This window comes from Vanellus vanellus (genome assembly GCF_965231255.1).
Source record: "Vanellus vanellus genome assembly, chromosome: 1".
NCBI classification, from domain to species: domain Eukaryota; kingdom Metazoa; phylum Chordata; class Aves; order Charadriiformes; family Charadriidae; genus Vanellus; species Vanellus vanellus.
Genome location: NC_138905.1, coordinates 68,914,991 through 68,938,666, shown reverse-complemented (window position 1 = coordinate 68,938,666; position 23,676 = coordinate 68,914,991). Strand labels below are relative to the sequence as shown.

The following is a 23,676-nucleotide window of genomic DNA, read 5'->3' as shown; positions in this document are numbered from 1 at the left end:
CCTGGGTAGGGTTGCTCCAGTGGTGAGGATGGGCAACAAATGGGACCTCAAACCTGGTCTGGGGGAAGAGTCTCATGAGGAACGACTGAGGGAAGTGGTGTTGTTTAGCCTGGAGAAGAAGAGGCTGAGGGGAGACCTTATCACTCTCTACAACTACCTGAAAGGAGGTTGTAGAGAGGTGGGGGCTGACCTCTTCTCCCTGGTGACAAGTGATAGGACAAAAGGAAACGGCCTCAAGTTATGCCAGGTGAGGTTTAGATTGGATATTAGGAATTTTTTTTTCACTGAAAGGGTTATTAAACATTGGAATAGGCTGCCCAGGGAGGCGGTGGATTTGTCATCCCTGGAGGTGTTTAAAAAAAGCGTAGATGTGGTACCTGGGGACATGGTTTAGAAGTGGTTTTGTCAGGTTAGGTTAATGGTTGGGCTTGATGATCTTAAAGGTCCCCTCCAACCTCAACAATTCTATGATTCTGTGATGAGCCACACAGCTGCTCAGCCCTCCTACCTGCCCTCCCATCTGGGGAACGCAGAAGAGGGCACCGAGCAACACACACTGAAATTCACTGAAATGAAGACACGGCACTGAATTTTTAAATAATTTTATAATTTCCTGATGAACTTAGTCTGTGAATAAAAAAAGAAGAAAAAAAAAATGAACAAAGTGTTTATATTATCAAGGCAAAGTTGAATATAACACATTTTCTTTGCAATTTCATTATCCTGTCAGTAACATGACTCCAGCAATAAAACACATACAAGTTGAAGGCAGCGTGCGCACTTGCATCACAGACATCAATGTCTCCCGCTGCTGCTATTTCCAAAAGGAATTCAAGTATGCTAGATCCCATCCCCAAAGCCCGTCTCCCCCTCTGCTAAAGTGCAACACGTCTCTTCCACAGCAAATGAGGGATCCGTGTCTGCGGAGTCAATGGAGCATGCCACCGATTTATTTTTTTTAACCCCACAAACGACTGGCGAACCTGGTGTGCGGCTCTCCTCATTTACTGACTCGGAGGGAAACGGCAATGTATTGTTTTAGTGGGCTTGGAGCAGCATGTTAGGCTAGCACAGAAACTATTCCCCTGTTCGTGGTCCCATTTGATTCATCCTCCTTCAGAATCTGAACAGATAAAGGCATCTGCCACTAAAGCCTCCCCAGATATACTGTAACGAGCGTGGCAGTAAGGGCCAAACGCAGTCGCCCCGGGGCAGGCACGAGGGACAGAGTTGGCCATGTCCACGGAGAGCTGAGAAGATGGGGTAGATTAAAGGAACAACGTCTACTCGTAAAATCTGGCTTCAAATTTGGCTTTTAGATAACCACGCTTTGTAACAAATAAAGAGTCCACGTGACTGATATAGATCCATTTTTGCCAGTTTCCAAATGGAAAAACAATGTTTTGAACAAAAAAACCCAGCAAATCACTGAGAACCTGAAGTGGAAATATCTACTTAAAACCGATGGATTTGATTTTCAAGATCCAAACTAGAAGTGCGAAATGGGCACAAACAGCATACGGTAAGTTTGATATAAAAAAATACATTCATTTAATGAAATTCTTTACCTAGTGTTGTAGGTAAAGCGATTTGTGTGGGTTTTTCTTTCTTACATTACATGCTGGTTTATCCTCACATTGTTCTTTGCATGTGTCCCTGGCATCAACGGGTGCAATTGCGAAAGCAGGGAAAATTTGGCCAAAGCATTCAGCCCATTTACACCAATGGTTCATACCTTAAGGGACACCTGGTGTAGACAACTGTTACAAGAACAGACTGATTTCCAAAATACTGTTTCATTCTGCCTTTTTCCGTATTACACGGGTACAGTATAAACCTGGGAAAGCAGGAATTTATACAGGGTTCGTAACGTTTCCTAAGAGGCCAAGCTGCCTTGGACCTCAAAAGCCCGTTAAAGGCAACTGGTTATAATTATAAGCCCACAAATCCTTTTCCGTACAATCCCGAGAGGAGGAGTCACGGCTTTGTTGCTTCTTTACTTGAATTCCTTTTGATGAAATTTATTTTTATATATTTTTTTAAAACACATCTTTTTCAGTTCTACTACTATCTTTTTTTTTTATCCGACAACAGACACACATTGTTGGTAACTGCCCCAGCCTTAGGACCACACAGACAATATCGACAAGCAGAAAACAAAACAGGAAAAAACACCCCTGAAAAAGTCAGGGGAGATACTGATGACAGGGTTACAGCACTCACCACACACACTGGAAAAAGTCAGGATTTCTGTGTTTATGCTTTTGACACTAAAAAGTTTTGAAACAGTTTGTCTTTTTTTTTTTTTTTTTTTTTTAAAAACAGTCAGCGGACACAGCCATTTTGTTCAGAAGGATTTGCTGTTGCGTAAGGTTCCTTCCATTTATGTGGAAAAAACAATTAAAAACATTATTTTGTTTTAAAAAAAACCCCCAACACTCTTTTTTCCTCGCCACACTGACAAGACGGGTTGGCAGAAGTGACCTTGCCAGGCGCGGTGCCCCGTGCCCGACCCTCCCACCCCACCGGCTTCGCTGGGGCAGTGTTAGTTATCCACAGCCTTCTGCGTCCTCTCCGGTTCCCTCTTTCAGCGCGGGTGTAGAGCTGAGTACAGGCTTCCTTTAAATATCAGATGCCTCGATTGTACTATCTCCCTTTTGCATTTCATCCGAGTCATTTGAGGAATATATGCGTTACTCATGTAGTGAAATTTTTGCTTTAAAACGGTATCAGTGCGTGACTCTACGTCCTTTGTAAAGATCCCTTCAGCGGCAACAATTGGCAATTAGTACAGGAGTGGGGACTCAACCCTGTCAACCTTTATCAGATGTAGAAATTTCCCAACAAATTGAGCACTAGCAGCAGAACGGGTGGGAATTACAGAGCGAATGAAAAGAGGTGCCCCTTTGGTTCAAAAACCGGGGTTACGTCTACAAGATTTATGACATTAATGCTCCCTTGTGCAAAATACCAGGAGCCCCAAAGTACCAGAAAATTTTCAAGAGAAGGGATATTCCAGCCGTGCAACCAGAAATGGCACACGCATCCAGAAATGGCACAGGCATTTTCGTGCACCACCTCAAACCTTCACCTTCTGTCCCCTGGACTTGGCAAAAATCAGATACTCCAAAGAGGGTTTGGCATTTTCTAGAGGGAAAGCTGGTTAAAGGCAGTCGAAATGAGAGAGAATACTAGAAGCTTAGAGCTTCGTTTGGGAGCACGCCAGGCAATTCCTCTTCCAATTGCAAGCAGCGCTCAAGCTTGCTCAAGCGCCCTGCAATTTTAGTGTTAAAATGTCCTTTTAGTGTTTTACATGAGGCTGGATTCAGAGGAAAATATGTACGTGGACTCGTGGATATAATGAACAAGCGTAGTTGGGGTGTCGGCTTTTACACCGTATGTGGGCTTCAGGCTGGAGTTATCTTTTAGCCCAAACCCAGCTAAAATGACCTTTATCATTTTCTACAGACAGCTCCTCTTAAGTCCTCACATCTCTCAGTTTCTCTACAAATGACAGCTTGAAAAAAAAAAAAAGAAAATTAAAGCAATTAAAACTTTCGCAACTCCCATAGCAAATGGAACTTCATTCAACAGGAAAAGAAAAAGCAAGTTTCCCCAGGCTTCCTGGGAAGGGCCCCTGATTTCCTAGAGCTGCTGCGCTGCAGGACCGCTGTGCTAGGAAACGGTCTGCGTCTGCCTGGCTGCTGACACTTGGGTGTAAGATTTTAAAAGAGCAGCGGTGGGTTAGGCAACTGGATGAGCATCGCAGTGTGTGCACACGCGTGGGGCCTGATACACAATTTCTTGATGGATTATGATAACAAAGTCCCCCCCGTTGCCCTAAGGCCAATGGTGCGGCACTCCATATGACTGAAAGGAAAAAGCTTTCACCGGTCAGGTTCAGCGTTAAATCGTGGCCAGCAGCACCTCCCAAATCACAGAGTTCCTCAAGCTATTCACCGTGACAAGATCTCTGTCGACACAGGATCAGAGAGATTATCTGAAATAGTTCAATGGAGATCAAGTCGGATCAAGTCTGTTCCTAAATGAGATCTGCTCTCTCCCTGAAAGCACTTTACTGAGGTCTAAGATCAATGTTTAAGATAGGAAGCCGAGAAGACCTAGAAGATAACAGCAGTTAACGACAAAAATTGCAAACACCCAACAATCCAGATGGGAAGAACAGCAGGTGTGTGGCTGGCAGATAAAAGACCAAATGGCCAGTGTGAAAACTAGCCAGGCTTGTCAAATCCTCCCAGGGAAGAGGCTGAGAGATGTGTGAACAGTGAGGTTCACCAGGCTGCCCGCACACGGGTCCCTGCACACGCTGTCGTGACAGCAAAGCGCCTTTGGCTCGGGCACTTTCTGGAAATGCAGCCACGGGCTGGCAGCTGAGTTAAAGATGCAGAAGAACCAGCACTGAAACTCGGAGCTTTCCCGCAATGCAGTAGACCCAGGGAACTGAAATGACATCCCGAAGTGACCACCATCGTTCCCATCCCCTCCCCCTGCCCCTGCCTGCAGCAGAAACGTTATCAAGGAACATCTCAGTAAGAGGTTTACAAGCAGGAGTCATTTGAACCATCGATAAGGGAAATTCCACAGCTTCTCACAGAGGAGGGATTGTTTTACAGCAGGGAACCAGGGCAGCTGGAGATTTGACCATATAAGTTAATGAGATAGTCAGGAGTGGTGGCAGTGGTGCGATGATGTTAGGCTGATGGCTCTGATGCTTTTACAGGCGGCATTAAATTCCTGGAGTGAGTAATTAGGGGTGATGAAGAAAAAGCAAGAGGAAAGATTTCAAAACAACAGCTCCCATCGAAACGTGCTGACTCAAATAATGGGACCAAGGGGGTGGTTCTGGGATGAGGCACGGCTCAGTGGTATGCACAGTCACCGTCTACACGCCTTCCGGTGTTGCCCCTCGCACACATTCAGGTTCCCATTACTCTCCTCATCCATGCCAAAAAAAGCTTCAGACACAGGCTGCTACTACAGCGAGAACTGAAGCTACGTTTCCTGATTTGCAAAGCACTGGCAGTTCAAAACACAGAAAAGGTGTGGATCACCTCTTCTTTGGAGACTTACGTATTTCTTCCTAGTGGACACCATGGTTATAAATCCAGTTCCTTCTGCTGAATCATTACAGTAGAATGAATTGGGATGTGATTTATTTTAAATCAGTTAGATTTCAATAGAGTCTACAGGTATATAAGGTTTCAGTTTTGCCCAATTTTCAATACTTGTTTGAAAAAAAGACAGGGTACATCTTCCCTTACTCAAACTTTTGCTGTTCTCCTTTCAATTGGAAGAAATAAATAAAATAAGACATAAAAATAAGGCGTGAAAGACCTACAGAGGAGCTGTGCTGTGGATTTGAAAGGCATAAGAAATGCAGATTTTCTGAAAGAGCTTGAAACATTTTCCTTAGCATAACAGTTTAGTGAGTAAGCTCAAAATGTAGTAAGTTATATGGAATTAAACTGCAGGCTCTGAATGGGAGGTTTACTGAGAGGATTCATAATTAGCTTGTGACTAGAAAACCAAGATTTCTTCCACTGTTGTGCTGATATGTGGTCTCCTTTCTCCCCCCCCTCTCATTCTCTTAAGTAATATGAGAAAGCTAAAGGGGAACAACTCCTTTAAGGAGCACATGGGGACACGTTAAAGGGTTCTGCCCTGCAGATGCCCCCAGACACTCATAACCGCTGGTAGTCAGGAAAAAAAGTGTCTCCCCATTAATGCATAGTCCAAGAATGAACACCCAAGTCCTACTCACAAAACAGGATTCTGACTTGCTACCACAATGACAAACCGACCTGCTATTTCAGGTCATATTACCTATCAGCAGGGGCTTTAACGAGTGTCAGAGATGGATGGGAACAAGACTAAGGGCTCTCATATACATATAAGAATTGCACTGGTTTAACTAAAGCTGTGATTTTATACTTATCTACTCAGCTGGGTGCCACCTCCAGCAGAGATGCTCCTCTTTATAAGAATGGGTTATTGCTTTGAACTCAAACTCATTCTTCGTCAACCTAAGCTAAACCAAAATAAATTAAATTATAATTATAGTAGGAACAATGTTACTGATATACCTAACTTAGCTTCAAAATTATACTTTTAAGCTAAACGATGCAATTTGCTCATTTACAAAATGCCTAAGACTGTGCTGATGGCAGCTAGTGTTCATAAATCTATGGTCTGAAAAATTGGCAATGGACAAACTATACAAGTTAAAGCTGGGAGCTGACCTGTTGACCACACCTGCTTGAAGGGAGAGAGCTCTCTATAAAATAAGAACCTAGGAGACACAGACCTATGATGAAAAACCGCAGCTAAAAAGCCCCGAGAAATCAACAGATGAAAACAGTTACCTGAAAAAACGCCCCCCTCAGCACTTTGGAGTCAGATCAGTGAACGATAAAAATCAAAGTTAAGCAAACAGAAAGTACCAATATGCATACCTTGTTTCCCAGCTGCTAGATGAAATGACTAACAGGAACAAACAGGGAAACTTTCCTTTCCTCTCTCTGTTATTTAAGAACATAAGAAACATTAAGACAGGCAGCAAGACCTGAGCTAGCTAGCTGATGCTGGCCAGTTGTGAGCCATAATCAGAGCATGCTCAGGTTGGTTTTAGCACTATGAAATTCAGGCTTTCAGCTTTTACAGAAAAAAAAAAAAAAAAAGGAAAGAAAAAGAAAGAAAAAAGAAGCAATAAATGAATGAAAGGCAAGGGCTATCTTTCTGCAACCTCATGGAGAACTAGAGCTGCTTGTATTCTGCGGATCCCCTCTTCTTTGCTCAGGATACATGGAAGAGCTTTGGTTAGCTGTATCCAAAAGTCACCATCAACAAAGTCAATGGGGAATCGGATTCTAAGGTAGAAAGGCAGTGAGAAGATGAATGCAAACATGACTGATTAATCATAGACTGGAAGAACCTAGAGAGCATGTAGTTTTTAGAGTTTTTTTTTGCTTTTGTTTTCTTTGTAAAAGGTGCACCAGAAGTTTCTATTCCATTTTCTGGTTTTCACATTCCTATCCACTCTCATGGCTCCTTGGACTGACTGGGCTTGGCCACTGGTGTGCTGCTCCGGTGGGGCTAGTGGCCGAGGTCATGACGACTCCTCAAGTGCATTGACGACTTGCTCCAGGATGTCAGGGCAGTGATCCGCTATCTGCTGTAAGATGGCATTGGCAAACTCCTGCAGCTCTGCGCTTTCCTTCTCGCCCTTTTCTAACTCGTCACGAAGCTGCAAGAGACACACAGCGGCATGGTCATTCTCTGCTATCAAACACGTTCACAGTACAATGAGACCTGCCCAGCAGGTTCAGCTCTAAGCTAAACCACCAGTTTTAGAAAGGGAGTTAGCAGAGGCGTAACACGCTGGGCACTTCCAGGATCGGCATCTTCCCTTGGTGACTCCCTCACCAGATGATGAACTGGATGATCTCCCCCCTCTTTATTTCACTCGTTCACTCTACAGGACCAGGCTTGTGACCTTCCCAGTTAAGGTCGTGTCCACATGGGAAAACTGGCTTAACTATTCCTTAATAAATTGTTTCACAAAAATATTAGAAAAGTTTCCTATGTAGAATGTTTTTCTGAAAGCAACTGTGTTCCAGAAGCAAGACAGCATTTTGCTAGTACATTACTTTACATAGTTTGACTTTTATTCATGAACAACAGGATGTTTCATAGGACATCACTTTAATATTACTTCCTATGTAAACCCAATAGAAATATTACATAATTATACATAATACACTCCAAATTAACCAGAATTCTGATTTTCCTGTGGAATGAATACTTTTCAGAGACTGTGTTTCCTAACTCAGTCATAAGACGACTATACACAACTGTGGTGGAGCATACACGGGTTTTGTTTACTAACTCTGCATTTCCTGTTGAATCATTCGTTGTTCAGATTACTATAATTGGCTCCGAACAAGATGTGGAACTTCAAAACTTTATCTCATTCACTCTGTCTACAGTCTAGAAGCTGTTTTTCCCACCAGCAGTGTTACAAAGCACACCACACAACATGTTAGAGTATATGTGAACATAATTTTTAGCTCCGAGCCTAATGCCATTGCCAGAATCAGAGGCCCACAGAGCCTTAGTGAAGAGCAGGAAACATCTGCCTTCAGTAACCTGTTTATCTGCCCAGCAATTGATAAAGTCCATGCTAGCCTGTGAACTGTGCAGAATCCCAGTAAGGCTGTAATTTGTGCAAGGATTTTAGGGATTACTGTACTCACAGTGGTCTAAGGATCTAACAGAACAAGGAGAAGCAGCATCTCGTACTAGACCGGATGAAACACATAGATAGATTGGATAAGCTTTCAAGCAGATAGCTCTTTCATATACTATATATCCAAAAAAGTCTTCTGTTTGTTCAGTGATACAATTTTCTTCTAATAACGTATATTTCCTATGAATATAAGACAAGCAAATTTGTAGCAGGTACATACACCTAGATGGATTCTGAAGTTTATTGCAAGCTTCCGCATCCAAAATTCTTTGTAATTTTGTGCAGCTGTAGCAACTAGCTTATCTATATTTGAACCTTCTTTTACATTTTTGTTCTAATATTATCTGTCAGTCTTGTAACTTTTCTTATTCCTAAGTGATTCATATTTTTATTGGAACTCTACTGTGTTAATATATGACATGGAAAGAATGTCAAGTTGGAATTTTTCATCCCTGAAGGGATAACTGATCATCAGTATACTCATTTCTTGATCTATATTTTGTACTTCTGCAACACTGCTCGTTGTAGGTTTTAAAAAGAGAGAACTGTCAGGCAGCAGGACAAGGATCGTTTTACCACCGTAAGAGCACAACACAGTGGGAAAGGTTATATTAAAATTCTAATCAGATGCAACAGTACATCTGTGTTTATTAATGGTATCAAGCAAAGCACAGGAGATTGTTACTGCAAGAAATACTGCATAAAAACAAACAGCCAAAGAACGCCTATAGAATAAATAGAAACGCTTTTTAAGGAACTTATGGTATAGGCTTCTATAGACAAAAGTGAGAGAAAGGAAATTAAAAGGGTAAGCCTGCTACACTATTCCCTTTACTAGGCAGGGTAGCATATAGTAAATTATTTGGGCTTTACGTGCTGAATGTTAGTTTAATGTGTTCTTATGTGCTTTGTTCCTAGTGGCTGCTGTACTCACAGAACAGCTATACGAATCTGAGAGGGGCTCATGCCAAGAATCACAATGCAAAAGCAACCTGATCCCGCTCCGCGGAGTGACATGAGCCGGGGAAGTGGGGAAAACGAGAGGGAGGGGAGCACTCCGGGCTCTGTAAGGGCTCTCGGGGGAGAAGGGGAGGAGGGGGGAAATTCAGCAGTAACCCATAATGGCTCAGAAATGGCACGCTGTGGATAGGCGATTAGCCTGGTTCCAGCAGCCTGGCAGAGTTATTAGTCGGAAACTCGCAATGGATGGATAAGCCTAGGAGAGGTCCAGTCAGCAAGCAGGATTGAAAGAGGCAGCACAGCCAGGTAGGAGCAGTGCTGGCTATTAAAAGCTGGGATGCTGGGTTTTGGGGACTACCTCTGAGTCTCAGCTTGCTCAGCCTAGCGAAATCCCAGTGATTCAGGCAGGAGGCCCCAATTACAGCAGCCTGCAAACCTCCAAACCTCCAGTAAATTCACAGGACTGGTTTGGACGTCGAACTCTGAAGCAGGGCTTCCTTGGCGTCTCGGGCCAGTGCAAAGACTTCACGGCGCCATTCGTCAGAAGGGTGGGAGGTTGTGGAGGTCGGGAGAGACAGCAAGTAACAGGAGAAGAAGCCAAGGATGTAATTCTCCTTTTCTTTATCCGGCTCCTGCAAGGGGAGAGTGAGGCTCCCGGTCCCGCAGGAGGAGAACCAGGAGAGGGCAGTGTTAGCAGGGAAAGCAGGGGCCGGCTCCCTGTGGGACCAGCACCGCCACCTGCCCAGCCAGCATCTCTCCGCCGGGCATCTCGGCCAAATCCTCCAGGTGAAGCTCCAGAAAAGGACAAAGCAATTAAATAATCAAATATAAAAGCACCTCAAAGAGATTAACCTCCCAAACTGAAAGGAGGTCGGTGGACAAGGGAGAATCCTGCTGGATGTTGGGGCAGTACTGCAAAGTCAGTGACGTCTTAGATTTTTGCCGTACCTGTCATCATTTATGCGAATGCATGCGAAATACGACGATTCCTTATAAAATCAAGGTAAGGCCAACAAAATAAGCCCACTTCAAAGCTAAAATAAATCAAATGCAATCAAACAAAAGTAACCAACTTAACCAGATGAAGAAAATATTTCCAAGAAATAAGTTTTTGACCATCAGGAGCCCAAAAGGAGATGGCTCTGAATGCTGAAGGCCAGCAAGAACACTTTGCAAATTAGCGTAGACAGAAAGTCTACACAGCTGGCTGGCAGATGTCTGTGATGAAACGCCTCTGAAAAAAGGAGCAATGCTAGCCTGGCGTTGAGTTTGCTAGCTTCAGAACATCTAGGTTTAATAATAGGATTTCTATTTAAACAAAGACATCTTAATTGACTATGTGGCTGGTTGCAGCATTTCTATATCATGTATGTCATCTCTGTTTACGTCATTCCTTTCAGAAACAGCTGTGAGCAGCACACGTCACTCCTCATTCAGACAAGCTCCTTAATGGGGAACATCCAGTTCTCCATGATACAACTTGATTCACCTAAATGTCCGGCAGACCACATTTTAGGGAAGTTTCTCTAAAAATACCACTATTGATTCTGCTCCTGGTTTCCTAGGTTTTCTTCTTGTGAATGCAAATGGAAATGGTGTTATCTTTCCCATGCCATTTTTCTATGAGAATAACGGAGTGCTAACAACAGTCCTTTTTTGTTGGCATTTTTAGCTGAGGATATGAGGACATTCATACACTTGCCTCATAGAAATGACCAAAAAAGAGAAGGCAAGGCCAGATATGTTTGCCTAATTGATGACAAGTAAAAATAGACAGCTCAGAAAGAAAAGGATAGCAAGGACCCCAGAAGTGCTTCATAGTATTTATCTTCAGCTAGAAGAACAGAAAGGACCTTCAGCATCTCAGGGGAATGGAAGCTTGCAGATAATCTACAGATTCAGCCACTTTTCATCACTGCTGCCTTCCTTCCTGGGTTTAGAGCAAGTCACGACAGGAATACTTTTCCATTTATAGTTAAACTCCATCAGTGAAAAAAATCCCAAACAATTCACCACGAATTTAGCTTGCATTGTGCTCCTCTGGTCCAAGATATTCCAGAACTTATTTAAAGATTAACTGACATTCAGAGGGAAGGTAACTTTATGGTTAAGAAACGGGATGCTATGGTTTTACATGTGCACTTGGCGAATTGTGGTACTGCTCTGCAGAACCTTTGTGGCCTTTGCTTATCCCATAACGTAAACAAAGCAACATTAAGCTAAGATCCTTCAAAATAATTTATATGGAGGAGGTTTACTCTCCACAAAAACACTGATGAAAAAAGGCAAACAAAAATAAAGTAGTATTTCATCTCAGCCTATGGACAGTAAAACTGAATACAAAATATGAGGTACTTTTGTAGAGCAGCACAAAAAGAAATTTGACAGCAGGACTTCTACAGGGCTACAATACTGGGATCTGGAACTATGTTTCTCCAAAGTTCAGGTGTTTCTGGATCAGGCAATGGTTAGTCTCAAAAATACATTCAGATCTTAAAGTAACAGAAAAAAGCACCCAAAAGAAATTCAACTGATTTAATCTTAACCTTTGTTTTGTCTCAAAATAAGTTAAACTACACTGGATCTCAGGTCAAGAGCTTTTGTATCTTCCCAGACCAACCAGTGTAAATATGTGTGTTTGAAGTAGTGAGAGCCAATTGCATACAAACCTTTATTTTTCAACTATAGACCTATAAAAGGGCCAAAAGAAAGGGTTAGGAGTATGGAAATACCAGTCTGCCAAAATAATAAAAAAAACCCAACAAACCAAAACCATAACATAAAAAATAATTTTTTTTTTTTTTATGTAGACCCTTAAATATTTTTGCTCTATCTGGAAATTTTGTTTTTATGTTAGCTTTTTCAAAATATATTAAACACATGCATTTAAAAATTAAAGTAAGATTTCAAATTACACATTTTTTTTGTGTCTTTTAAAAATAGTGTAAACTTTCAAATATGTTTTAAATACATTTAAATACAGTCAAATAGATTTTACAACCAATTTTGAGAAGAAACCCTGAAAAAATTTGTTGAGGGCTCTTGTGGCATATATTTGAAATAACTTTGCACATGGGATTTATCGTGCATTCCTGAGCATCTCTAAGCTTCGCAAACAGGAGAAATACTATTATTTCCTTGGTAATGGATTAATTTCAAAATTATGTAAGTGGGAAAGTAAGTTATATTTTGCTTTTGACTGGAGTTTTCCTGCACTTGCAGGTAATATGGCCATCCTCCAGCAACAGCAGCAATCATTTCACGGCGAGAGGACAATTTTCTGTTCGTGTAAATTCTGGCCTACGTTACACACTGAAAATTAATGCTGTTATAGTATGCAGAAAGTTGTTGTTCTGAACAAATAATAATTACTGCCTGTAGCACAGGGCTATCTGCTAGGGCCAGGCCCCGCTGACCTAAGCATGCATAATGCAGGCAAACCCCACAGCCCTAATCCCTAACAGCTCTCAATTCTGCACGTTAAAGGGACTGTAAAGAAGAGTTAGGTGGCCACTTCTCCTAGTTTCAGTTGCAATGCATTACCTTAGCTGTCACTTTACTCTCTTGAAGCCGGACTGCTAGACACTGCCAGAATTCTTCCGGATTGCTAGACACTGCCAGAATTCCTTCGTGATGCACCCTTCATGCTGGGCTTGTACCTTGCCCCTTGCTTTCTCTGCTGACGAAGGAGACCTCTGCGGCCCCACAGGGACTCCGCATTATCAGGCAGTAACTGATAGTCATAAACATCAGGAAAATTCCCCTTGTCTACAAGGCAAATCTTAAACACCTCTCTCCTATATCCTAGCTGATGAGTTTTGGAACAACTTTTTTACTGTTAGGACAGAAGGTTGGTGGGCAGTTATGGTTTTGTACCCGCACAGGGCAAACCAGAGAAGGAGAAAGCGGGAAGTACTTGAGTGAAAAGATGAAGTTACATGCACCCAGTTATTTCAGGATCAGAGCTGGAGCCCCTTCTACTCTTTCCATGTCAATTATTTCTCTTGAAGAAGTAGTTCACTTTGTTTATTACAAAGTCACGGGGAATCCTGTTAGCTCTGAAATTTCTGATGGATGTTCCAAGAAACAAATTTCCATGGAATATTTTGGTCCATACAATCCAGTGAGGATTGTCAGAGGACCCAGTCGCTCCTGCCTGTGGTTCCTTTTATCCAGGAAGGATGCCCCTAGAGGCCATCCCAGAGACCCCTGGCACATCCAAGTTGGAATCCATAGCAGTAGCTCGTACCAGGAGATGCTGCAAAAAGTTTCCCGAAGGACCACAGTGTTGCAGCAAGGCACAGCGTAACAGAACTTGTTAACTTGTTACTAATAGCAAAACATACGGAGAGGTGATCTGCCCTCGAAAAAATAAGGTAATAGCTCAGGTTGGTACACCATCTGCTTGTAGGAACTGCTCAAAATGAGAGCACAGTCAATTTTAGACACCACCCCCCAAAAAAAACCCCACTTGACCATGGCCTAAAAGCAATGTTTTTCCCTTTATATCTCTTTTTAAGTTAGGAATAGTTAATGTTACTGATTGACAGTACATATATGAATTAAAATTAGCAATTCCATGCACAAATAAAAATGGATAATGTTATAGCATTATGGATATGGTCAACTGATGGATAATGTTTGTGACTTCAACCAGTATTTAAGAACTATGACACTGATCCCAAGTTCTCATCCTCACCCCAAACATTAATATAGAAGTTCAGAATGCTATTAAATGTAACAATTTTAGAGACTTCTTATATCCATTTTCTCAACTAAACTCAGGAAATACATTTGCACATGAAGAAGGATATAAATTGTTGCAATTATTCCTTCTAATTTCTAACAGAGACCAGAAGTGGGCTGTTTAACTTTAAAACACATTATGCATTCCCATAAGATTACAAATTAAAAATAAATGACATAAATCAGGTGGGGAAGATAACAAGCTAATGGAAGAGCAGTCAGAGAAGAAAGACAGGGTAAACTCTGGAGTAAGAGTAATTTAGAATGACTAAACACAAAACACGGCAGAGTAATTTCTTTACAGAAACTAAATAAGTTGAATAATTTCGCATAGATGATACAGAAGTAAGAACCCAAGTGGAATCTGAACAAAGATGTACACAGGATGTTTATAAAATAACTATTTGTAATTTAGAGAAAAGTTTATCCCACTTACAATATTGTTTGTATAACAAATCAAAATGCGTGTTTAATACTTTCGAAATTCAGCAAGCATATATGCAATTTTTAAATGGAATTTCAAAACTACATACATGTGGTCTGGTGTCCTTTCGTACGAAAAGCTTAACGTTAACTTTGCTGAGTGTGAAACATGAATTATGTGCAATGTAAATTATGCTCCTTGGAACGAAGCCATGACTATTTAGCTGATACAGCAGGTTGTGACTGATACAGTGAAGCGACATTATCACCTTTTTCCTTCCTCTGCTTCAAGCAGCTGAGCAGAAAAGACATTCCTGATTTCCTGGGAAAGGATTAGTAAGTAGGGATCCCTACATGGTTTGTGCTTTGGCTGAAGCTGGTACACAGGGAGAGGGAAAACAACCTTTCTTCAGTACAAAGGCGATTCTACAACCATAAAGGTTTTTCAAAAGCTCCTGTCTCCGTAAGTCACAGCCGAAGCAGTCATAGGTGCAACACCGTGTTAGTAGTGGGGGTGACAAGCTCCCACAGCAGGTGTCTTCTGAGAGACTGTCTCATGGAAATACACCTGCCCAGGCCCTACAGGCTGCTGGTGATGCCCATGTCACAACCCAAATGCTGCTGAAAACACCTCTGGGGAAAGAGGAACAGGTTGATTGTGTGGGAAAAAATGGTACCTGGGGGTCTGCAGAAACAGGCAGGACTCCCAGCTGCCTAGACAGAGCCAGGACATGTTGGAAAGAGCTGGAAAGAGCCAGCGATGTCAGGAAGCAAAATGCCTCCTCCTAGGGTAAAGAAAATTATTTTAATCGGACAGGTCCTCTTCTGTTGGAAGAAATATTTTTTCAGAATGATTGTAGGACCTATTGAAAATAAGAAGTTCTCCATAATATGAGGTTCTGCACATTTTAGAGCTGGATTTGAAGTGATAAAAAACATTTATAATACTGCTTAAGCTATTAACGATACAAACACTGGTGTCTAATACTAATATCTGGCTGCTCTCTTTGGTTGTCTCTTTTTACTTTCTCGCACTGCTGCCTTCCAACCACAGGGCAGCACGCCACTAGCAACATATTTAAATGATGATTTTCAGCAAGTTCCTGTTTCTACGCCATTCTTTCCTTTTGTAAAGATGAGATAAAAACAAAACCCAACCTGTAAATAAAAATGTGGACCATATCATTACATTCTTAATGTAATTTCCTTTCATACAGGAATAAAATCCCTCACTTAAAGGCAACCATCTGAAACATGAAACGTAGCAATAGCTCTACAGAGTTAAAGAATATTAATGTAATGATACATTTAGGACAAAGTGAAAGAAAATATTGTATTTAATATAAATTGCTAGGAAAATGCAATTATTTATAATGAATGAATGGAATTTTTATTTCTCAGTGTTGAGACTTGGAACATTCTTCCCTCCTTGTGGTAGCTTCAATTTTTTAATAAGAAAAGTTGAACAGGACACGAACAGGTCGAAGGAGGACAGTTCCAGAAACAGTGCTGGTTAACTTCTTTGGGGACGTTGGGTCATAACTGACTCAAAGCAGTATTTTCTACCACACAAATAACTTCATGACATGGTTCCAAGTACCGTAGATTCCTTATTGTCCACAACTTAGTCTAGTATACTAGTTTAGATTAGGTTTTGAGATACCCTATACTCATAAAGTACTGGCTTCAGGCCTTCATTACGATTGGACCAAAATTTTACTACAGTAAGTCAGCTTTACAAAATGTCTTTGATAAAATGCCACCAAAGAATGATATAGCATCTTGGCCCCATATTTTGATTAAAATCAATTGAAGTCACTAAGGAATATAGCTGAACTTAATGGTTGCATAAAGAAACTGTTATACATGAGAGGTACCAATTATCCATCAAACTTTGAGAGTCCACAAACTTGTGGCAACAAATTCCCCTTAGGATCATGGTGTTGATGCTGCCAGACACTTTTCCGACAATGACTTGTACATTAGTTTCTGTGGGTCACTGTGGATGTGCTGGAAGAGCGAAAAGCTTACATCTACTTCATATACTAGTTTTACCTACCAAAAGAAGCCACAGCAGACTCCTACTATTTGTAGCTGAGCCTCCCCAGCAGGTGTGAGAGACCTACAGGGTATATTGGCTGTGATGAAACACAGCAGCACCAACCTTCGCTAATAATAGTCGTTGCAGTGGGAAATCACAACTCTGAAAGCAGCAGGATAAAAATGAATTTTCAACTATTTATAAAAAAAAAACAACCAACAAACTAAATAATCTCATTGGTGAGAAGTGGATATATCGGCATCATTCTTTAATATTATTGGTGTTCAGTTAAACGTATCCTCCCTAATCATGTTAGCACTTCTTAACATTCAAGAGGATTAATTTTTTCCCACTGAGGCTTGTGAAGCATTATCTACAGAAGATCATATTAGAAGGGACAGGAGTGAATTTAATGCACTGGATTTGAAGTAATTTACAAAACTCATTAAAATTCCAAAGATGCAAAATGGGTATTCTGTGATGGGCTTCTGTGAATCTGGAGAACTGATTCCCACCCCCCATGGGAATACTTTAAACACAAAGGAAATTCTGCAGTTAGAAACAGAAAAGCTCCACGACTTAAATGAAAAATGTACTTTGTAAATTGAAATATATCATTAGTTTGTATTTTTCAACTGAAGGTTGTTAAATACAATCTAACTGAGTACAGGAAAGCAGAAGAGTGCTATGTTTTATTTTAGCAGATGTTAGTTGCTCTTGGGAATCAGAAATGGAGTAGTAACTTCAAACAACTGTGGTGACAGCGATGCAGAATTAAGACAATAATGGGAGAGGATAGAAAAATACATTTTCTTCTCTTCTCCAGGACAACGTAGGTAATTATTTTTCTCACAATTTATACTTAAATGCTTTCTTTACTGTGTAACACATAAATGTTGTTAATGGACTAGCGAAGTTTGAATGTGAAATATTATCTTTTATTACACCAGTACGCAGAACTGGAAAAAGCAGATGCTGGTTTAGGCTGCCTGTCTATTCAGAAGAACTTGCCAAAGAAAGCCTCTTCTGTTTTCTTTACCTACATTCTCTTGATCAAATAGATCTCACCTACCGCCACAGAATCTGATTATATTCAAAGACCATCACAGCTATAGCAGACTAGTCAATTTATTTCAGGGATATCCAAACTTTGCCCACATCCAGCCTTTACTTTTGTTTTCAGAGATGCTTCCCATACGTGCTACAGGTTTTGTCATCCAACGCTTCATCCCAATCTGACAGACAAGGTGGTTCAAAATGGTATGCCTCGTGTTTTGATCTATAACGTAGGAACTGTACCTCTTTAATATATGAGAACGGCATGCATTATACTGAAAAACTTTTGATCCTGTATCAGTGATTACAGACCCCAAGAGGTAAATAAAACACTGACTCTGGGTGTGTAGGGGCTAGCAGGCTCTGCAGGGAAAAGGAATGTGTCAGGCCTGTAGAGGTAAATGTAGATATCGCGTGAGGCGCACAGCACACACCGAATCAAACAAACGTATGAAGACAGGTACAAAGACAGAGCTCAACTGCCCTGTACCATCTAGGCCCTGTCACGGGCATATTTATCTCCAGAGGTCTGCTCTTCTTTCTGAATTGTTAGAAGTACTTCTGTCGGCTTCCTGCAATATGGCTGCTGAGCTGGTCTCTCCAATTTTTGGATCAAAATTCAGCCTTGAGTTGAAATTGCAAGGAAATGAGCTTAGACATCACAAAAGAAAAAAAACACCACTGCTGAAGCGTTCAGGGTAGGCTCAAGATAGTGTTCGCTGACCCGCAAAACCTCTTTTAACTATATAGGCCTTACGCTAGTTTGTGCGAATACTGAATAGAGTTTGGTATAGACATATGAAAGGGAATAATTTAGTGAAAGAATTTGCCTTATAATCCAAAGCCAGGGTCAAAAAGACAAAATTAGCCACATTTATTTCTGGTACAAGTTCCTTACATTCGTTTAACTGTTAAAAAAATGCATTCTGTAATATAGGAGTAAAATTAAAAAGATGAAAAGAGAAATAGGAAGGAACGAGAAAATAAGAGTTGTGGGGAATGATGAATTATAGTATGAAAACAAGAGATAAAAACTGCCAGTGAAGGGATTAAGGAAGGCAAGACATCACCAGAGCTGGGAGAAAGGAAGATTATTTCAGTAGCTGAATTATAGCTAGATTGACAGTCTCTGCAGAGACTTCATCAGACAAGCTGTTATTAAACCCTTCCATTTCTGTATTCCAAAACTCCTGGAAATATACTGTTGGACTTCTGAAATCATTGTGTTTGTGTGTGCATAAACACAGGTGTACAGCATCTGGCACACTGGGTCCAAATCTTGATTTAGGTATTCAGGTAAGGTGATATGCAGGAAAAATTGCTGGCAGAACATACTGTAACAGACGGTAAGGACATTGTATTCATTTACATAAAGTGACTCATAAAACTGTGCCAATTAAAATATAAATGGTTAATGTCATTAAAAAAAGATTTAAGATCCCTATGACTACATTAATTTATAAAGAGCAGCTAAAATTCTTTAACAGGTAAAACGTGGCAAAAGTGGTATCTTGCGGTTTGATTTCCCATGAGTGTGTAGATGAATGGCCTCAAGTACAGATAAAGGAAGACATGAAATGCCATAATAAATATTAGATGGCAATGATTAAAAAAATTATTGACTCCTTCTGTCAGGTGAAGAGTGGATCTTTGCTACCTGTTTTCACCACTTACAGAATGGTTTCCCAACATTTTGGTGGGGCACATCAGTAAGACCTACATCAACAGTTCAGGCCCTTGTTCTGAGCTTCAGACCACAAACTCACCTGCTCCTGAGTCATCTTCTGCAGCTCTTTCTCCCAAGCTGCCCGGTCATCATCCAGGTGGTAGGAAGCAGGTGGGGTGAGTCCACGCAGAATCAGGGGGTCACGGTCATGGCAGAGGGCTGTCAGATGTCCAATGTACAACTTCAACTTGCTGCGATTCTGATCAAGTTCTAAGAGGGGCTGAATTATCTGAAATAAGAGAACAGAAACAGTGAGGAACAGCCCGAGACCCAAGCAATGGGTCAACCTCTAAGTTACAATCTTGTTCAGCTTCATACTGGAAGAAACCTGAAGTCCCTCCCTCCTCCCCTGCAGTGCTCCTATCCCATAACCCAGCAACCACCCAGCTGAAGCAGAAAGAAACCGAGTATACTAGAGAAAGGGGATGTGGTGATGGTAGCTGTCTGATTAATACAGGAAATAATGATGATATGGGTGAAAAATGAAACAGTATGAAATTGAATGCATTAACTCTACTGATTATCCAGCAGTGCTTTTAGTCAACCATCTCGAATCCCTGCTTTAAGAATTATTTTTTTCTGATAAAAGGTGTCTGTCCACAACTAAGGTGATGGCAATGCAGATTTGAACTCATTTTTCCAACAAATATTTTCATTGTAATTAAAGTATGCAATAAACATGTTCTAAAGAGAATAGTTTCAAATGATGCCAAGATGTTTGCTTCTAAGATGAATGTATCATCTCTACTGTAGAAACTGGATACAGACATATCTTAACCAGAAAGTTAAGATGGAGTTTTCTATAATCTTTTGCATAGTTAAGATATAGTCTTCTGTAGTTTTGAAAAGACAATTACTTTCATTTATTATGGAAGCCAGACTATATAATAGACTAAAAAACTAAAATCAAAGGACTTTAACAAGTACTATTTTATTTCATTATACTTTACCCAAGCCGAATCTAATCCTTGTTCCTCAATGCAATCCAAACTGGAGTCATCCAGTCCCCATAAAAAGTATTTGAAGAGCCATTTTTCATTTGTTTTACAAAAATATAGAGCTCAAGTGCATAAATACAAAATGGGAATCCCTCACTATGCCCTCCCACAAGAATACTGCTTCATATTGTTTGAGGTGTTTGGGGGCGTATATTCAAAACTGCAGTAATACAAAACTCGCAGCTGATGGAAAACCAAGAAAGAATTGGGCTTAGTGCCTCCAGTCTGTAAAATGAGGTGCTGAAGCCACAGGCCCTGATGTGCAGCGGCTAGGAGAGCTGGGAAGCCTTGCCACAATACTGGCAACTTGTCTTCATGTTCCCAGGCAGGGGCTGCACCTGCTGTTTGTTAGCGGGTCGGGGATATCTTTTCAATAGGACACCTCTGACCCTGCTAATGAATAAGGAGTGAGATAATCTCCGAGTCAACAGGAACAGGGTGCTGGCACTACTTTCAACAAAGACTCTGGCTTCGACCCCTTTCAATAAGGCTGTCAGGGCTCACGTCTTTTGCTTCTAACGCTGTTCTACATGGATTAATTTCTGTAGAGTGAGAGGATCTGAGAGCCATGGCTAAGCAGCTAACTCATGTCAGGCTCCTTGTCCTGCAGGGCGCAGCTGCACTCAGCAGCCTACACCAGAACATCAGGGTGGCCGCAGCTACAAAAAGCCACGGTGACACGGCAGCCATGGCAGAGGAGACAGACAAGAAACCTGCAGAGAGAGTGAGCTCACGTGCTTTATTAAAAACCCTACCGCTATGTGCGGCCTTGGGGCAACATCTGTTTGCAGATATACACACATATGAAAATAATGGTTTGACGTATCAAGACTGCAAACTCCATCAGGACAGAAAACTCTGCTCTCCTGCACACAGGGGAATAGGAAAGGATATTTTAGTAGCATCAACACAGTTACATTTCACTTCCATCACCAAGCACAACTGTATTTAGCCGGTTCTATCCATCAGCTTTGGTTGTTTGCTGAGTTTCTGCTACTTATCCTGATTTTTTATAATTTGGGTTATGTAGATTATGATCCGAAACTTTACTTGCCTGTGCAGGTGAAAAAAAGCAATGCTTCTAATTTAACTATGTCTTTCCTATATTACTATTTGGTTTGCCCACAGAGGGTAGAGTGATGGAATATCACATCTTTAAAAAATCCTGTTTTATGAAAATGTGAAAATTAAGTACTCAATGTCTAATAACTAGTGGTCCAATCAATGTAGTAGCTGCCTTGTATTCTTTTCAGGTACCACAGTCTATTGAATATCCATCAGACGTGCAGATTTCAGTCTGAAAAGAATCTGATTTGCCAACCTTCCCGGCTGTTCTTTGTGAACAGAAACCCTCCCTGATAAAGAGAAAGCAGAGCTATCTAGCAAGTAAAGATGGAAGATTTTCATACAACAGTCGAATTTGATTGCCTGGGGACAAGTCCCCTTTCGAAGCACATTCTTCCTGTACCCTTCCCCCTTACCTCGAGCTGGAAACCAGCCAAATGAGGCGTGTGAAAGTTCTTAACTAGCAGCCCTCCCAAAGCTGTTCGCAGAGCAATGGTTCCTCTCACTTGGGATCCATTAAACCCTGCCAGTCAAGTAGGAAATGCCCTTATATCTGCGTTCCTGCCATATCTAATTTGAACTAGCCACTTAGCAAGAGGCACTGTGCTTCCCACACAGCAGAGCTGCCACTGCCTTATCTCAAGAGGGTGTAAGAGCATTTGCTAAGTGGAAAGGCAGGGCAGCGCTGGATTCATAAACCGCATCGCGTTCTCATGATCGGCTCAGAGCTGTAGAGCTTTCTAGGAAAACAACGGGTAAACAGCCCAAACACAGGAATACCTTCTAAAGCAGCCCTGATTCATTAATTGCCCTCATAGGTTTAGGCCATCCTCATCAATGCATGGAATGAAGTCTGCTTAATGTAGCCTCAAGTTCAGAATATCGTTAATGGCCAGCTAAGTCTGACAACGTGTTTCACTAAAAAAGGCAATCACTCTGAAGCAGAAACATGAAATGCCTGACAAATCTCTGATACAAACCCAAACCACCTCTACCAACTGATAGAGACATTTCGGAACATATTCCAAAACAAATTTGACTCGGAAACAACATGTTCAGTTTTTGAGATTTCGCAGATTTTTTTTTTTGTTAGTCTTTGATCATGACAAATGTGAACCTAATTGCAGTTTTGCAAGCCACTGGTGCAAAAAAATGCTTTAGAATGAAATGAATACTGCTTCTTCAGTGGTAGTCCTGCTGTTGCTGTACAATGGTGAGCTGAAATATAAGTAACTATATTTGAAAGTTTTTTACGATAAGAGACTGCATTTAAATATGTATATATATGCTGCATAGATGAGAAAAGGTACTTGTAACTGAATGTGGTTGGAGAGACCTATCTAAATGTTTGGTCACGTTTACTGTGAAAGATGAAAACACTTCCCATACAGAGACTGGTGTCTAAAAGTTTGTCTCAGCAGTGTCTAATGTAAATACACAAAAACAAGTAGGTGGTTATATGAAAAAGAAAACCAGTGAATGGGTGGTACAAGTGCAGCAGTGTCGATCTGAGACAAATGTGATATTGACTATCCATAGACGTCTGCAGAATAAAGTATGGTTTTAATCAATGTGTAACAGGACTCATTCACCACAACCACCAGCTTTAAATTATGGGTTCCTCCAGGCAGAAGGGCTAATGACCTGGTCACCTTTCTCCCTGCTAACATTCCTTTCTTCTCTGAAGGAAGCAGCTGCTTTTCTTTTGCAGAACCAAGTAATTAACTTCACTTAGTTAATTTCAGAGAACGCCTTCTAAATTTCTACTTAGCGATAAATCTGCAGCTCCCATTTTGAAGAAAGTTTTATATGCACTCCTAAAAACTTGTCTGTTTTTCCAGCTACATTAGTAGATCTTCTAAAGGTTATCTCCCTACACAACTTGTCTCACTTATCAGAATCATGCATCAACACGCGTGTTGATCGTGGATCAACAGGAGTAATGGTTTTCTTACAGACACATGCCTATGATTTCTCTGAGCAAGCAAAAAAAAGATGAAAATAGCATCTTCTTGACACAGCAATGCCAATACAAAGCGCCATACGTACAACTTGGCACTGGCATGACTGCTCTCATACTCCCCTATTAGCTTGACGACTACTCTGCTTGTACATATGCTGCATGGATCTATTCACTACAGAACACTAAAAGGTAGAGTAATGCAGATAAGTGGTCTTCATTTTGCAATCAAATAATTCAGTAATTTTTCTCAACTTACCCATAAGTCTTTAAATATTTGAGAAAAATCCCCGGAAGAACAGCTATATCAAGAAGAAAATAAAATAGAAATGACAAGTAATCTTGGGGTCGTAGTAAATAACATGAGGTCAAAATTTCACTGTTTTTGTATCAAAAATCTTACAAAGAAGCGTAGACGGAATGAATCTGAAAGTT

The 23,676-nt window shown here is 41.0% G+C and overlaps 1 protein-coding gene across 1 annotated transcript in view; it reads right to left on the bottom strand.

Annotated features, from left to right (window-relative positions):
- Positions 1-7,087: 7,087 nt before the first annotated feature.
- ERC1 (ELKS/RAB6-interacting/CAST family member 1) overlaps positions 7,088-23,676 on the bottom strand; it is a 291,534-nt gene continuing 274,945 nt past the window's right edge. Inside the window, exons 17-18 of the mRNA XM_082488537.1 lie at positions 19,259-19,447; positions 7,088-7,264 (exon numbers count right to left, since the gene is read on the bottom strand). Coding sequence (XP_082344663.1) covers positions 7,127-7,264; positions 19,259-19,447 — 327 coding nt within the window. The 3' untranslated portion in view covers positions 7,088-7,126. The remainder of the gene's footprint in view (positions 7,265-19,258; positions 19,448-23,676) is intronic.